Here is a 16,981-nt window from a genome sequence, read left to right as displayed (position 1 = left end):
AGACCCAAAAGGCATCGGCAAAGGGGTGTCTGAGGTAAGCGCGTGAAGGTATGGGTGAGTGAAAACGTGAGAGCCTTGAAGCATAAATGACTGGAGAACAAGGGCAGGTGCAGGCAGAGGACACTGGTGACAGGATGGATGGAATCCTGGATTTAATTTTGCACACAGGTTGAAGGTGTTGGTAGAACATTCTTGATGTCAACGGTTATCAACGAAGGACCTCACAGTTGCCATGATAACAACGCCTCAGACAGTATATTTTTAAAACACGTTTTTAAAATTTAAAAAATTTTTAAAAAGTTTTTAAGTGTTTAACAATTTACAGTCTGCTTCGTTTCCAGCTATGATTTATGACTTTGCTTTTCTTTATAGACGGGAGCTCTGGAAAACACGATGAAATTCAACCCCAGTCACTTATTTATTAAGTATCCATTTGAGCAAGGATGCTCTCAACTCTGACTTCCTTTAACACTATGCCAACGCTGTAAATAACCTGAAACCAACCAGGGGTTTGTGGGAAGAAAAAGAAAAAGGGAAGAAAAAACTGCAGAGACAAAGAGCTAGAACAATAGTTAAATAGTTTGGAGGCAGGGTACTTGCTCCAGGAATCTGAGTTAGCGGAGGGGCTGGGCGGAGTCTCTGCCTTGAGTCCGTTATCTCATCTTCCTTCAACAGTGGAAGTTTATTCCATAAAGGCTAAGCAAAGATCCTTAGCCTTGCATCATCCTGACAGCAAACCCTCCCGGGGGACACATACGCGCGCTACAATAGGAATCATCTGGACACTTAAGCTATGCAGAACCAGGTGGCACTGAAGGAGGAAAAGGCAACTTGCGCTCTCATGGATACGGTTCTCTGTCTCTCTCTTTTTCAAGTGGTTTTGCCAGCAAAAAGAAACATAGAGTGCAGCTCACCTAAATCAACAGCGGATTGATGTACATTTTCCCTTTGTGCGATTTTTTTTTTAATCCGCCACTAAGAAGTACCTGCTATTTACAATCCGTTACTAGGTGATAGTGGCAAAGCCATTCTCCCCTCCGTCTTCCGAGCAACCCTATACATTTCACGGTGTATTTGCAAGTCAAAATACCTGTTGCCGTGCACGTGAGAGGCACAGAATGCAAAGCTGTAATGGAGCAGGGTGGGGTCAATGACAGCACCGTTTTCTGAATGTTCCATCAGTTCTGTAAGGTAGCACAGATGCCTGTGACAGCCTCTCACACCGTAGCGGGCACAGTACTCATCTAACACAAAGACTTGGCCAGGGCTAAACCACCCCTGCAGGAGAGAAGAAAAAGACATATTTTCTCTGCTGAAAGTCTTGCTTTTCTGCAATGCACGTGCAAGCACGGTGTTCAGCAGCCTCAGAGCGGCTGTGGCATTTGCTTTGTTAGTGGCAGCTTCAAATGTTATCCGTTTGAGAAGTGACCTGAGGCACTGGCAAACCCTGGGACTCTGTGTGGGCACCTTGCCCCTCTCTACGGCCATTCAAAATTAGTCAAATTTTATTCACGGGTTTTATTTACATTTGTCAGTCAGGAAGAGGGACGACACCCCCTCAACTCCCATCTCTTTCTGAGTCAGTTAACAAAGCAGACGCCAGCACCAGAACTGACCATCCACTGCAAGCCCTTTATAACCTAAACTAAAAGCAAATTGCAGTAAGTCTACCCGGGGCCTGCATTTGCCTGCTTCTATCTGGAACACCTTTCTCACCCTGCCCTTCCGTGATCCTAAGAGAGTTAGTATCTGCCATGAGTCGTTTCTTGTCTTTCTTAAGTAAGGTCTTGGCTGTGAGAGTAGGGTTACAGTGGAGACAGCCAGCTTTGGTTAATGCTGGAGGATAGCGTTAGCTACAGCGGTTTCATGAAGTATGCCAAACCAATCTAGGTGGATTAGATTAGAATGATAAAGTGAAGAAGGGGGCCTTAAAGTAAATAGAATGGCTCTTAAGGAAGGAGGGGGCAGATTTACAGGAGAACGTACTCATAGAGGAAAGGGAAGGGGTGTCATCCAACCCTGCTGTGGAAAGAGGAAGGCACTCAACGCAGCAGCCATATTACAGACACCGGGTCTCTATTATTTAGAGCTGTCAAGCATGGTACACATTTTGACTCATTACCAGCTTACATCAGAAATGGAATACAAGAGAGAAAATCATTTAGTGAGTCTGGTTGACAAGCAAGCACATTCTATCTCCAGGCACTGTTCCTAATCACGTCATAGTCCTCTCTCAGTGGACACATGGCAGCATTTTTTTCTCAGACTTATTCCTCTTCTCCCTCCTTGCCTCTGTCCCTCCTCCTTCTTTATTTTTTATTTTTTAAGACCCAGTCTCGCTCTACGGCCCTGGCTACCCTGGAACTCTCTGTATAGACCCAGATGGCCTTGAACTAAGAGACCTGCCAAATCTGCTTGCCTCTGCTTCCCAAGGGCTGGGATTAAAAGGTGCTTGCCATCAATTCAGCTCTATTCTCAGACTCATAAACAGATTGAGAAATTGTCAGTGTACGCTCAACAGTTAATTCCTTTCTTCGTTTTCACTAGGTATCTCCAAGGACTTGAGAATACAGTGTCTGAGAACTGACTTCAAAAAGACTATAACTTACTCTTTTTTTTTAAACTTATTCTATGAAATTATTATCCTTAGTATCCACTAGAGTCAAGTAGTGATAGGACATGTCATTTACTTCCAACATCCATTAGCCTATAACTTTAACCCCCAAGCTCTGTAATATCCAGAAAAATATAAATTATTACATTAAGATCTCACTCTATATTCAACGCATAACCAGTAGGAGTTTCCTACCTAAATCATCTCTCTGTTTTTACCCCTTTCTCCCTCTGTTCTTCTACACCTCTGCCTTGCATCCTGTTTAGCATACCCCATCATATTGTTAGTTTGATATGTGTCTTCCCCCTAGAGCTTGTGTTGTTCTAGGAGTCAAAGAGACAGGTGCAATATAGCAATGCCCAATGAACAGAACATACATTTTAAAATGCCTATGCAGGTCTTGGGGCATGGCAGAGGTTTTACGTCTTTATTTAAAGCGTTTTCTTTTCACTCAGTATTCTCTTGGGGCACTGAGAAAGCAGTTCAACATCTATTCCAGTCTATTCTCCAGTCTATTGAGTGGCACAGCAGTGGTCTTCGAGTGTATAATTTTCAAATTGAGAAGCGATCGATTGGAATTCTTCATCCCTGACCCCAAGTACCGTGATTAAATAAGTCAGGAATAAAGTGATGCTTTACGGCAACTATTTCTCACTTTCTAAAATCTTTTATTCCAACCTAGAGGTGACCAGAGAGACAGAACCCACCAGGCAGGAGTAGGAATCATTCAGTCTGTGATCCAAAGTCTGTCTCTGGAGAATTCTGAAGAGGAAGGCATGGTCAAGCTTGCAAGGACTCGCAGAAATAAACTCATCCATCCCGTGTTTCTGAAAACGGTCTGCATCTGTAAATTCAAAAGGTCACTTAGAGCACATTTACGTTTCTGATTTAATAACCAATAATATAGTTTTCAAGGAGCACAAAATTCAGGCTTCCTGATAACAGAAGACATTGTTTATGATGCAAATAACATATGATATTAATATGTATTGCAAAGTCTGAAGCCACAAAATGACAGGAGGAAAATTTCTACAAATAACATAGAATGAATACATTTGAAGAAAATCTTTTAGCTGTGTGTATTTTTTATGTGTGTGAGTACACATGCCAGGATGCACTTAAAGGGTCAAATTTAGGTTGTCAGGCTCGGTTGCAAATGCCTTTATTTCTTGGGACGTGGCATGGGCTCTAATTTTTATTCAAAGTTGTTCCTCAGACCCAATAGAACAACAACCTCATTTCCCAATTTTAAGGAAAGTTGGGCTTTCCTTAAAGTTACAGCATTAGGGAGACAGAGGATGGTGGGTCTCTGTGATAAGGCCAGCCTGATCTACACAGAGAGTCCGGGCTAGCCCTCGGTGCATTGTAAGATCCTATACAAAAATAAGGGGAGGGGGGGAAGAAAAAATTGATGCATTTTAAGATTATTTTTGCAAAAAGAAGTAAGCCCAACAGAATCCAGTTCTGTTCATAAAGGGAACAGCCATTGTGGCCAGGAGACTGCTTTCCAAATGGCAAACTAGGACAGAGTTAAGCACGCAAGCTCCAGCTGGATCACTTCCAGTCTGCTTTTTTGTATAGAGCTTTTAATGGGACCAACTTTAATGCAGGAATGGCATTGAACGCTCTCAAGCTTCAAGTTTAAGAGACAAGAAAAAGGGAGCATCGTGGCTGTGCAGATATGGGGACAATGCATCACATCCCAAATGGTACTTCACTCAAAGGTTCAGATTTCCTGCTCTTTACAGACTGCATCTTTCAACGTCGGTAGACCCTGCGGGTTTATCAAAAGGCAAGCTTTTACGATTGCTTTCATTAATGGTATGTCTTCAATGTGATTTACTAAATATAGACAGAAAAAGCCCCACACCTCCCAAAAGGAGTGCTGGGGTGTTACTGCATTAGCTCTGACCACATAGCCAGTTATCAGGACTGAAGGGGACTTTTCCACAGTTATAGACATGATGCCCATTGTTCCTTAAAATTCATACATAAACCTCTTTCTGGTCATCACAAGGGAAGAGTGCTAAATGCAAGCTAAGTGTAGTTTCTAAAACCCACGTGGTACAATCCTAAAACTGCAAAGGAAAAGAGACAAAAGTTTATTGATTAAACCCAATTATAGAGTCAGTCTCATAACAAAACTCAATATTGATCTGTGGACATGATGCTAACATAATCAGTCACATTTAGATATTTAGCCCAGATCATATTGATCCATGTCAAGTTCAACTTTCAGCCATATTTGTAGATGGAAGAACTGTATAATTCAAGCTGAAGGGTCTTGAGAATCACATTAAAAAAAAAAAAAGACAGAAAGGCTAATGTATATCGCAAGTCTACAAAACATCAAAAACCTGGATGTAGCAATAAAAAAATGGAAGATGATGCACTAATGAGGTAAGGTATTCCACAATCATTTTTGGATAAAATATCATTGTGTTCTTTTGTTTTTAATGATCACCCAAAGGATGAAATATATCCCATAAGTAGTATTGAGAGGATGAACCCTAAACATTTTTTTTTGATGGAGAAGTAAGACAGTTCAACTTATATTCTGTCTCAGAGTCTTCAGAAGTTGAATATATCGTGAGGTGAAATAGCATTGAGTGGGTAGGAGGCAGAACGCCGAGGAAGAGAAAACACAAGCATTTTACAGCTGAAGGAATTGATCTATTTTAGCATCTTCATTTCTCCAAGTAAGAATTTGCTCAGTGTCACCTCTGTGAGATGATTATTTTTATAAAATAACTGCTGATTTTTATTCATTACTTCTTTCAGCAGAGGTCATAAGAAGCAGTTAAAAATAACGACCATTAATGGCTTATCTGTGGAGACCAGGATATGAGATACATTTCAGAGGAAAAACCCTCATAATTCTTATTTTATGATAAAGGTTTAAAGAATCATTTTTTAAAACAATAGAAAAATAGTCAAAAATATATGCTTCTGAAAATGACTCTATAGTTAATTTTATACTTAAATAATTTTTGAACTGATAAAACAATATTTCATGAGATACAATATAAGAAGAGGCCCTTAGCTCCTATAAACTCAGGACAAATTAAAAATAAACTACCCCCAAAAATTTGGATCTCCCTTATGTGACAAATATTTTTATTTTTATTTTTTTATTCGAATTTTATTTTTTAAAACTAAAGTTGGTTTAGTTGATTGGCCTTTATTTTAAACAAAGATAACAATGTATATAGGTGCTTATTAGCATCCTGCAAAGTACAAGGAATGGTATCAACATAAAAGCAAGGGAGTAAGATATAGACGCATGCTAATGAATGCAACATAGCGTCATAGATACATAAAGAAAGTAAAACACTGGGTAAAATGAGAGAATGACAGGTCACATGACATAGCTAATGTTTGTGACTAGAGCAGCTAAAATCTACTTATCTAACAAAACCAATTAATACAATGATGTCTTCTTAACTGTGTCTTTCATAAAACCTACACCCTGCAAATCTGTTACTTTATGTCTTTGGTATGTCTCTCTACATTTCATCATTCAAATTATTGTCTCATAAACTGAAAACAGTAATAAGCTATAGTACTGTTTAATTTCTTATTTTTATAGAAACATATTTTCATGTAGTTTTCCTTTGGCATAGCTCGTCTACATTTCACTCTTAAAAGACAGGTGGGGCATATAAATCAGTTGGAAAATGTGTTTCCAATCACCTAAAGCCTGTTGTTTAAAACTGGGTTTTATTAGGTTACCTTAAATTAATGTTTATGGTAAGGTAACATCATCTGGATATTTTAAAAATAAAAAATATATCTGTAGCTATATTCAAATGTTCTCTGATAGGATGCCAGAAAATTTCATTTTAGTCTGCCTTATGAAACAGTGTAAGAAAATTATTAAAACAAGCCAGCAATGTCTTAAATGATACATTGCAACGTGTCATAAATTGTGATGATTAACCTACAGACTAACTACAGATGTGGGACACGGTAATTGAGGGTGCTGGTGGAGTTTCTATGGTAACAGTTGGATATCTATGCTCTAACATCTTTCAGTGGTATTGTCACCAGAAGTGCAGACAGTGGACGGCATAAAATCCAAATTGAACAATGTTATTGTTTGCTAGAAAGGTAAGAAGATATAAAAGTTTTGTTCAAGTGGATTGTGAAAATCCGAATGTTTGACTGGGGTAACTGCTGTGTGGATTGAAGGGGGAAGAATAGGAGGTCACCAGTTTCAGCGGATACAGTTAACACTGACTTGAAAGTTAAGTCATGCAGGAAACACAGGGGCCCATGGACGAGCTGCATGAACTCTCTGCTGTGAGGGCGTGGGTATCATTGGGCGGGTACTGACCCCAACTAGATTTGTATGCCAAAGGCCTACAGTCTCCAGAATGGTGTTAAAGTCAGAGTACAGAGCGCACAGTAGAGAAATTACCTTCTGTCTGCACTGGATAGTAATGAGGGCTGCTTTTGCTTCTCCTGGTGTGGTGAGGTATTGTGGCCACACAAGGGGAAGAGCATGAAGACAGAAAGGGACAACTGAACTGAAGAACTTCAACAACACCCGGAAGTTACTAAGGTATCTGGAACGAGGACTCAGCGGCAAATGGCTACGAGGTGAGGGAGGGATCGTGAGCTGAGAGCATGTCTCCTCTGTAAAACACTACCTAAGATCAGAGGAAACTTTGGAAATATAATTCATTTTCCCATGCTCGAAACTACCATATTCTTAAGGGGTTTGCCTACATAAGCAATTTACCTTACAGAAGCCTGCCTATAAATTTCATTCACTTCATACCCTCGTACAGCTTGGAAGTTTACGGGAAGTTACCGGTGGCCTGCAAGAGTTGGCATTTTCATGTCCCTGTATCATACATGTAACCTTCAACAGGCAGAGTATAATATTTTAAGTTTTTACATAATTAAGTCTGGTTACTATGTTATTATCTTATATATGTACTTTCTTTTTTGCTTAAGACTCTGGTAACAGTCAAGACAAATGTCATTTAGGAGTTTACTCATATCTCAATTATTGATCAAATAATTAGTTGCCTTTTGTTATATTAGTTAAAATTGACATGTGAGTGTATATGCCTTATATTCTGTAGCAAGTGATATGAAATTAGTTTTACACAATAAAAGTTTTGCTTAACACGGAGAGACTAAGAATTATAAGTTAGTAATTTGAACATTGACCCGAAACAGTAGGCTCAAGGTAAATGTAACATGAAAATGTGGAAAGCTAGGTGTTGTTAACACAGCAACTTATTAAGAACGAGGAAAGCAACTTCATAAAGTTAAATGTGAGCTATGATCTCACTGAGGGAATAAATAATATTAGGCAAAAACTAAATAGATGGCAGGCTTTCTGTCTCATGCTTACAAAAAAATTATTTTATTTGTAATTACATAATGTATGTGCAAGTGGGTTTCTGTTCCCAGAGTCTAGAAGAGGGAACAGATCCCCTGGAACTGGGGTTAAAGGTCGTTGTGAACTTTCTGGCTTGGGTGTTGGAAACCAAATCCAGATCTTCTAACAGAAGAAGAAGATTTCCCCAGTTCACAGTTGGCATTTATATTGAAAGTTAACTAATTTGTTATGTGGCATTCAGATAAAAATATATCTTGTTATATATGTAATCAAGAGAAAATGGAAGGCAAGGCGGTTTTGAGATAGCAAACAAAGGTAGTTTTAAAAATCTGCTCAGTTAACAAAGGCAGCTGACAACATTTAGGACAGGAAATGTATTTGGCAGCAAGTGCCACCCGCTCTGCTCCTTCCGACCAGGATTTCCATAGATCCTCAGATTTAAAGAAAGAGAAAGTTAAGATAGATTTACCTATTGGAGAAAACTATAATATTCTTATTATACAAACAATATGTATCATTTTTGATATCCTGAAAGACAAGGTGGTTTTCTATTAATTAAAATTAACAGACGTTTTATTTTGACCATCATTAAAAAATTCATTATGCTTAGTTAAAAAAGTATAACAGGCTAAATATAATTGAGTCAAGAGAAGGAAAATAACTGGTCCCTCAATTTAGTTCATCCAGTGTGACTGTTTTAAGTATGAGTATGCCTGCCTTTTCATATTATAAATAGGCTCATAACATAGTGGAAATAATACCATAATAATAAAAATCTAGAATGTTTTCACTTCATATATTCTGGCCATTTTTGCATGTTATTACACCATCTTTATGTCTTCATGAATAATAAATATTAGATTGTTTCTATCTGTTATGGTAAATAAACTTAAAAAAATAAATGTCAGTGCTAATGAAATTTTTTTTGAATCTGGCTAGAACATTGGAGTGTGACACTGTAAAAAAAATGATGATAATCTCCCAAGTCCTTCTCAATACAAAAATTATAATATATTTGAGCAGAAGGAAAGAAAAAAAGGAATGAAAGAAAAAACTTACCTTTACCAACTACAGGTCAGCAAAGAAGTAAAAATAAAGAAATGAGATAAGATTACACAGATAATGAGTCATCTTATCTTTATGCTATTTATTTTCGTTAGTGACTATAATGGCTGTCCTAAGAGATGACCAGGAACAGAGAAAGGAGCCACATGGAGTCCTGGCCGGCAGCGAATGGAGGCAGAGTGATGGAAGGTGGAATTCTCACTCCGATGAGGGGCAAAGGTAACCATCTTCCCTCTTTGGGTTCCTTTAAAAATACTAATTATTTATTAAAAACAAATTAAAAGAAGAGGTCTGGTCTGATTAAAAATACAACTAGCAGCTTGCCAACTGGAGAAGCATCGTTAATCGTGACAACATCTTTAAGTCAGAACGAGTACACCTAGTTCCACCCTGCCTGATCGCCTCGACCTTCACCATAAAGCGGTGCCAGACAGAAAAATCTGCTGTCAGAAAAGGTTGAGTGGCTATCCAGGCAAACTGATTGCTAGAATTTTTAATGGTGAATTCTGCCTCATTCAGCTACAATCTTAATTCTCCAGGTTAATACTCTGCAAACACCCTGCACCTCAGCGCGAACTCTGCACTCAACACATTGTGAAAAAAGACATCGGATTTCAAGTTAACGAGGGGGACATTTTCATAAAAATAGTGGTCAAGTCACTGTGGCTCAGTAGGGGCACTTTTCTCCATTTTAACTCTGTTGCTTTTAACACATGGCAAAAGGTCTGTAGACATTTGATTGTTGGGTTCAAGGAGAGTGGCTTGATCGGGAGGTGGGGTACTTTTCTATCAAAAACCATTAAATGTTCAGGAAAAAATATAAGTCTATAAACATTATCACAATGCCGTACATCAGGCAATATGGAAAAGTAGTTCCTAAGAGATGAACAAGGCAAGACTTAAATCTACCTTAGATTAGTGTCAGGAGAAATGACCTAAGTTATGGCATAGGGAATACTTGGGATAGGAGCCCAAGTATACTTGACGGAAAACTGGCTGACCCTGGAGGAAGGCCATGGTGGATGGAGTTGTCAGGAACACCCAGAAAGAAGAGGTGGGCAGGGAGGGAAGACTCAGCTGAGGAATTTCTCTCCTCCCTGTTAGTGGTTTCCACAGCCCCTTTCCTTCAGAGGCAGGTCAAAGCCGTTGTCTCCAGTCAGCATCACTGTCCCTAGTCTTACTGGTGTGTGTTACAGGCAGTAGTAGAGTTAGAGTGTGGAGGAGTGACTCCCAATGAGAACCACTGCTACTCAGTATCTGTGACTGCAAAAAGTATTTGAAGGGGACTGTGTGTGTGTGTGTGTGTGTGTGTGTGTGTGTGTGTGTGTGTGTATTAGAGGTGGTGCCCAGACCTCACACTGATCCTGAGATGCTGGTTTTATCCTGACAGTCAAAATATAAGGACTATTAAGGTAGCCTGTGGTCAAGAAACAGAAAGCTAATCCTTGTAAGCACAGCTTCGTTCTCCCCACCAAACTTAAATCTGGAGGTGGGAAAAAAAATCAAACCCTTTCTCTCTTAGTAAGCTCCAGAATGTTTTTATGCTGAAAATTAATGGAACATAATAACTAAATTGTTCAAGAAAATAATTGATGAGGAAATTTTTAGGGAGCTGGAGGAAGAAAAGACACACGTAGAGGAACAATAACAACAAACAGAAGTTGGAAGAAAGCAGAACGAAATCTTTTTTTCTATTTGTCTTGTAAGAAAGTGAAAAGAATTATTCATCAAGACTTTGCACTGCAAGATAAAAAGTAGCAGAAGTCTTTCCATGGAGTAAAAAAAAAAAAACTCTATACAGGAGGGAAATACAAAGAATATAGCTGACGTACCCCAAGAGAGAAGAATCTACTGGAAAGACTTATACTACTGGATTACCAGGGTTCTAAAGCACTAGCAAAGTACAGTAAAAATATGGAAGATAAACCCATTAAAAGAAGAGAAAGGAGAGTCCAGAAATATACAAATATATATATACATACATACATACATATATATATATATATATATACACACACACACACACACACACACACAGAGTCAAGTGATTCTGACAAATGTCCAAGGGTAGCCTTTGCAAATCACCAAATGCCCACATGGTTCCATGATCACTGATGTGCACATCAATTGAGTATAAAAATTGAGTCAAATAGATGCAAAATCTAAGAGGCCAATTATATAATATCTAGGCACAGAACAAAGATTGGAATAATTTTTAGGTGAGGATTTATTATTCATGAGATTAATGTTACTGTCTATTGTCAATTTGAGATCTATAATCACCAGGGAAATGGGCCTCTGGGCATTCCTGAGGAAGTTAACTGAGGTGAGAGGTTCTGCCTACCATGGGTGGTACTGTTCCCTAGGGTTGAATCCCGGATGATAGAAAGAATAGAAAGTGAGCTTTGCACCCACTGCTCTCTTCTTCCTGACTGTGTATGGCATATGGCTGGTTGTTTCCAAGTTCTGCTCTCTTAGTTTCCCCACTACAATGAATTATATCTTGAATTGTAAGGCAAAAACCCCTCTTTCTTCCTTAAGTTACTTTTGACTTGGTATTTTACCATTGTGACAGAAAGGTAACTATGATAAATATAACTATTTAAAGAAATGAGGATCAAGCACTCTAATTCCAGCACTCAAGATCTTGATGCAGGGGCTGGAGAGATGGCTCAGTGGTTAAGAGCACTGACTGCTCTTCCAGAGGTCCTGAGTTCAATTCCCAGCAACCACATAGTGGCTCACAACCATCTGTAATGGAATCTGATGCCCCTCTTCTGGTGTGTCTGAAGACAGCGACAGTACTCATATAAATATAATAAATATATCTAAAAAAAATCTTGATGCAAAAAGAATATAGACCACAAGTTCCATCATGATACATTACCTTAAAAACAAAAGCCAAGCAGTAGCAAGAAGACAAGATTTTTACCTAAATTGAGATGTATTTCTTTTGAAAGGAACTATTAAGATTTATGGTAGAACAAGTCACAGATGAGAAAATATTAGTCGTGTCATATTTTAAGTCCAGAGTATATAAAGATATCCCAAAACTCAATAATAAGAAAATAATCCAAACAAAATATTATAGAGGTCAACTAAAAAAGAAGATAAATGAACAGTAAATGACCAAAAGAAGAATAACAACAAAAAAGAAGCCACAGGTTACTAACAAAAATCTCAGTGGCAGGGCTGGGTTACCTAAAAGTGTTTGTTGAGAGTCCTATGAAGCCCCCAAATACTACAGATATTAACTATGCCTGAAGGTTTCTTTGCAAAACTAGATGGCAAGAGTATTACTGAAGATACCACATGCTTTGTTTACAGGATATACAGAATTCTAGCTAGAGAGAAGGTGGACCATCTCTAGATGCCCTTTCCTTCAGAATGCCAGGGCAGGGAGGCGGGAGTGGGTAGATGAGTTGGGGAACAGCCTCATAGAAGCAGGGGGAGGGGAGATGGGATAGTGAGTTTCTGGAAGGGAAACCGGGAAAGGGAATAACATTTGAAACGTAAATAAATAAAATATCTGATAAAAAAAAAAAAAGAAAGAAGGTGGATGCTTTCTTCTTGCTAACTGGCTCTCATAATGTCCAAAGATACCATGCAGACTGCTTAGGGTTGGGGTAGGAGGGAGTATTTCCAGTAAGAGTCTTTACTCAGTTGTGGCTCCTGTATGCTCTAGCACTGACTGGCCATTCAAAAAAAAAAAATAAATGCCCCTTGCTGCAATAGTGGCAAATTCAGTAATAGGAGTAACCACCTCTTCTCTGGGTGGATTTGAAGTCCACTCCGCAAGAAGGAATTCTCCTCTGCTATCATAAGGTGGGTCAAAAACCATGGCTTAGGAGGTCATAGGTTTAAGTGGAGAAGCTACTGCTGTCTTTAACTTTGTTAAACGGATATGATAAGCTTCTCAATAACCATGTTCATGCGTATGGGTCAGTGCTGTCATCAGCTTTGGACATAAAGGTCCCTTTCCAGTGGGCATCAGAATAAGTGCAGAGTGACGTCAGTGATGAAATGCAGAGCATACAGGACTGTGAAATGTCCACCCTTACACAGAAGGACAATTTTACTCCCCCTAAAGTCAGAGAATGCTAAGGGGAATGAGTGAAGAACAAGAGAGTAAAGAGAAGAGTGGGATGGAATGCTGTGCTCAGGGGCACACAAGGCCCCCACCTTCCCTAGGAATAGACAATGAACAGTTACAGGTGGAAGAAGATCTTTTCTTCAGTGTGCAACCACCAGTAAGAAGCTGATACTTATAAAGAACCCCTCACCCAGGATGCTGTAACGAACCCTAAAACCCACAATACATCACATAAAAAACGAGTGAGAAAAGACAAAACTAGAAAACCATGAAACCATGACTGCATGAAGGAAACTGGTTGGGACAGGAAAGGCATCAGTGGAAGCGGGGGGGGAGCAAGAGAGAGTAAGGAGAGGTGAAAAAGATAAAAATATTTCCTGCACATATGTGAGACTGTTCTAACGAAGCTCATTATTATGTATAATTGATATATATTAATTAAAAGAAAAATTATGCTAGCTCAAAAGTAAAAACAAATAGGCAACAACTAGCTAGAAAAAAAATGCAACAGCAATCTAAGTATGTTTAGAAATACCCTAGTGAAGAACAAAGAAGTGGTCCACAGAGGAGAGGCTAACAGTAGAGAGCGTGTAGGGATTTCGAGGAAATGAAGATAGACTTTCCAGGGGGAGCTGAAACAAGTAAGTATCGCTCAAGTAAGAATTTGAATGTGTTCTAGGTCTTTTTCTCTATGAGAGAAAACAGGGAAAACAGAAAGTGGACATAACCGTAGGTGCAAAGAGGCAGGTGCACTCCGGTATCACAAAGTGAATTCTGTAAGAATGAGGTTAGGTGCACACGCGAAAACAGGAATGAGAATTTCCAAAACAGAGCTGAACCAGAAAAGGAATACTGCAGTTACCACTTATGCGGGACTGACAGCTCACAAACCAAACATGGATTTGGAAGAGGGCAAAGGAGGTTCACACTGAATACTGTAGAGCTGTATCCCATGGATGAAGAACAGAGTCTGGTCAATGCTTGCGGTAAGACTGGAAGTTCTAAACACTCAGCTTAAGCCTACCTAAGTCAGGAGAAAAGAGGTCATTCATGGGGGTGGGGGCAAAGTAATTCAGGGACAACCACTTATTAGAGCAAGAAAAAGATACAAAGTGGGGAAAGCATTGTAGAGTGTGTGTGTGTGTGTGTGTGTGCACGTGTGTGTGTGTGTGTGTGTGTGTGTGTGTGTGTGTGTGTGTGTGTGTGTGCATGTACTGATGGAGCCTTGCATCCAATGGCTCAATATGAGAGTCCATGGCATCATTTCTAACCTGAGAGGTTCAATGGCAAGGCAGCGGTCGATGTGGTCAGGCTGGGACAGAAATGACAGAACGAGCCTCCTGAATGAGTTCTCTGCACGGCATAGGGCTCTCAGAGAATATTCAACAAGAGACCATGCGCCACTGTGGCAAAAGCCTGCTAAACTCTGAAGCAAAGTATTCAAAGGTTCCAAAGGAGTTGAGATGAAGACACCAATCCCACCTCTAATTGTTTGGCCTAAAGAGCCTCTAAAGATGCTCAGATGTAATATACTTAGAGTGTGGAAGAAGAAGAGGGTAATTACTTAATGCATGGAAAGAAAAAGAAGGACATAATGCATGTCAAGATGTTACTATCCCAGAGAAGAACTTGACAATAAAAAGCCACAACTTGAGCTTAAAGATAGAGACAAACTGATGTGTCTAGAAATAAGGTAAGTTTTGTAAAGGAGTATAACAAGAGGAAGCCTTTGGGCCAGTGAGTATTGAAAGTGCGTTTGAAACTGGTCCTAATACCATTACACAGGTAATAATTAATCAATCACTACCAAGGGAACTCAACAGATACGCTAGATCTTAATGTCTTAAATCAGCATACGGAAATTGACGAGACATTAAAGCAAGCTGTTTTCTGTCCTTATTTTATATATATATATATATATATATATGTATATATATGTGTGTGTATATATATATATATATGTATATATATATTTTTTTCCCTCTTATTCTATAACGGAGAAAGGAACAGCCCAATTACCCTGGCATGTTACCAAAACAAATGCACTGAGTGATTCTCTAATATTTAGTATGCTTGGAACCCAACATCAAATTTGATTTCACGATATTTTCCTCCTTCTAACAATAAGTCTCTGCTAATGACACACAAAAAAGATAAAATTTCTTTTTGGAAGGTTTGCAGAATTTTTAAAAATGTTTTTGAAGTTATAACTACAGTTTTTTCTTCCCCTTCTTCACTTCAAAACCTCCTGGTTCTACTTCAGATTCATACCAGCTTTTTATGAATGACATTGCGTGCATATGTATAATGATAGGCACATATGTGTGTATAATTACACATATATACCTAAATATATCCAGCTTAGTCCATCAGCACATAGTTATTATTCCAGGTTTACGTGGAGAATTAGATAACGAATTCTATGACTAATAGGAACTACTTTTTATTTAATTAGTTAATTAATAACACAAGCTAAAATATTGAACAAATTTGCTTCCATTTTGTGTTTTTATTAAGGTTATTATTTGATAATCAAATTAATTTTCACACGACTTACAAAGCTGAGCATCTGCATGGAGGGTTCCTCCTTTAGGATTCAGCTTCTGGCTTTGAACTGCAGGAACTGGTTTATAAGACTGGCCTGTAGCCCTGTACATGGCTTGGACCCATAATATTCGGTCCTGTTCATCATCACTGGCAAATATCACAGTGTCTCCTTCTTTAACAGCATTAAAGAACACCTGACCACCCTGAAGGCCTGCGGGAGAAGGAAGACACCGTGAAAATGCACACAGTTGACAGATTTCAGTCCTATGTACCCAGCTTCATTCCTACGATCTCGGTGCTTTAAAAGATCTTGTCTGAGCATGACACCCCCAATCCACAATTTAAAGGGGCACAGCAAAACCGACTCTACACACAGCTCCTGGAGGCAATCGGTTCTTGACGAGAGAGGATTGCTCGAGGCAGCTGTGAGTTTAGCAGAAGTAAAAACGCAGGTGAGGCAAATGCGATACCTCGTAGTGAGCAGTAAATTCAGCTCTTGACGAAGATGGTATTTGTAAGTGAAAAAAATAAGTGAAAAATTAGTGAATGTGGCCACCATATTCGACTTCTTCATCTCCACATGTTGTTTTTAAAATGTATCTAAGCCTTACTATCTCTGATTCTTAATATTGCCGGTTAATTTTGTTACCAACCGTATACATATATCTATTTACTCATTATTTTCAAACACTGTCTGCTCAGTACTACAGCCACCATAGCTCATGGGCCCCACACTTGAAATGCTTGATTTTACAGGAGTGTGGACTTGGGATCATTACAAATAATGAGTTATCTGAAGGGCGATCCTGTCTTAACACCAATTTCATGCAATTTCACATAAACTTATTCCCACAATCTAAAGGCAATCGCTATATAACATTCTTGTTGTCCATGGACATTAGCTGCAACTTGACAAATTATTTCTGATGTAGAATTTTCTAGCTGCCGCATCATGTGAACACTCAAAAACATGTTTTGGATCTTGAATTTCAGATTTTTCATTTGGTGATATCCAAACTACTTTAATTTACTTGGAGGGACAGAAATATAAGAGTGAGCTTTTATGGAGAAAATTAGAATATAGTATATATATTGGCATGATATGCATACCTTTAATTGAGAGGTAGAAGGATGTAGATCTTGCTGAGTACGAGGAAAGCTTGATTTACATAGTGAGTTTCAGGCTAGCCAGAGGTCTGTAGACTCTGTCTGAAAAATCTATCATCCATCCATCCATCCATCCATCCATCCATCCATCCATCCATCCATCCAAATATAATTTATTTGCCATTCATTATCTAATTGG

General features: G+C 38.9%; 1 protein-coding gene across 23 annotated transcripts in view; it reads right to left on the bottom strand.

Moving 5' to 3' along the window:
• Cadps2 (calcium dependent secretion activator 2) overlaps nucleotides 1-16,981 on the bottom strand; it is a 525,569-nt gene that overhangs the window by 142,323 nt on the left and 366,265 nt on the right. For 13 of the 23 annotated variants that reach the window (XM_032906883.1, XM_032906888.1, XM_032906885.1 and 10 more), the window contains exons 11-14: nucleotides 15,686-15,886; nucleotides 9,030-9,038; nucleotides 3,322-3,458; nucleotides 1,091-1,278 (exon numbers count right to left, since the gene is read on the bottom strand). In XM_032906883.1, coding sequence (XP_032762774.1) covers nucleotides 1,091-1,278; nucleotides 3,322-3,458; nucleotides 9,030-9,038; nucleotides 15,686-15,886 — 535 coding nt within the window. The remainder of the gene's footprint in view (nucleotides 1-1,090; nucleotides 1,279-3,321; nucleotides 3,459-9,029; nucleotides 9,039-15,685; nucleotides 15,887-16,981) is intronic. The other 10 variants (XM_032906884.1, XM_032906889.1, XM_032906892.1 and 7 more) reach the window with 1 other exon arrangement.

The sequence above is a fragment of the Rattus rattus genome, chromosome 6 (genome assembly GCF_011064425.1).
Source record: "Rattus rattus isolate New Zealand chromosome 6, Rrattus_CSIRO_v1, whole genome shotgun sequence".
Taxonomy (NCBI): Eukaryota; Metazoa; Chordata; class Mammalia; order Rodentia; family Muridae; genus Rattus; species Rattus rattus.
Note: the sequence above shows the minus strand (reverse complement) of the source record. Positions and strands in the feature narration are given on the sequence as shown.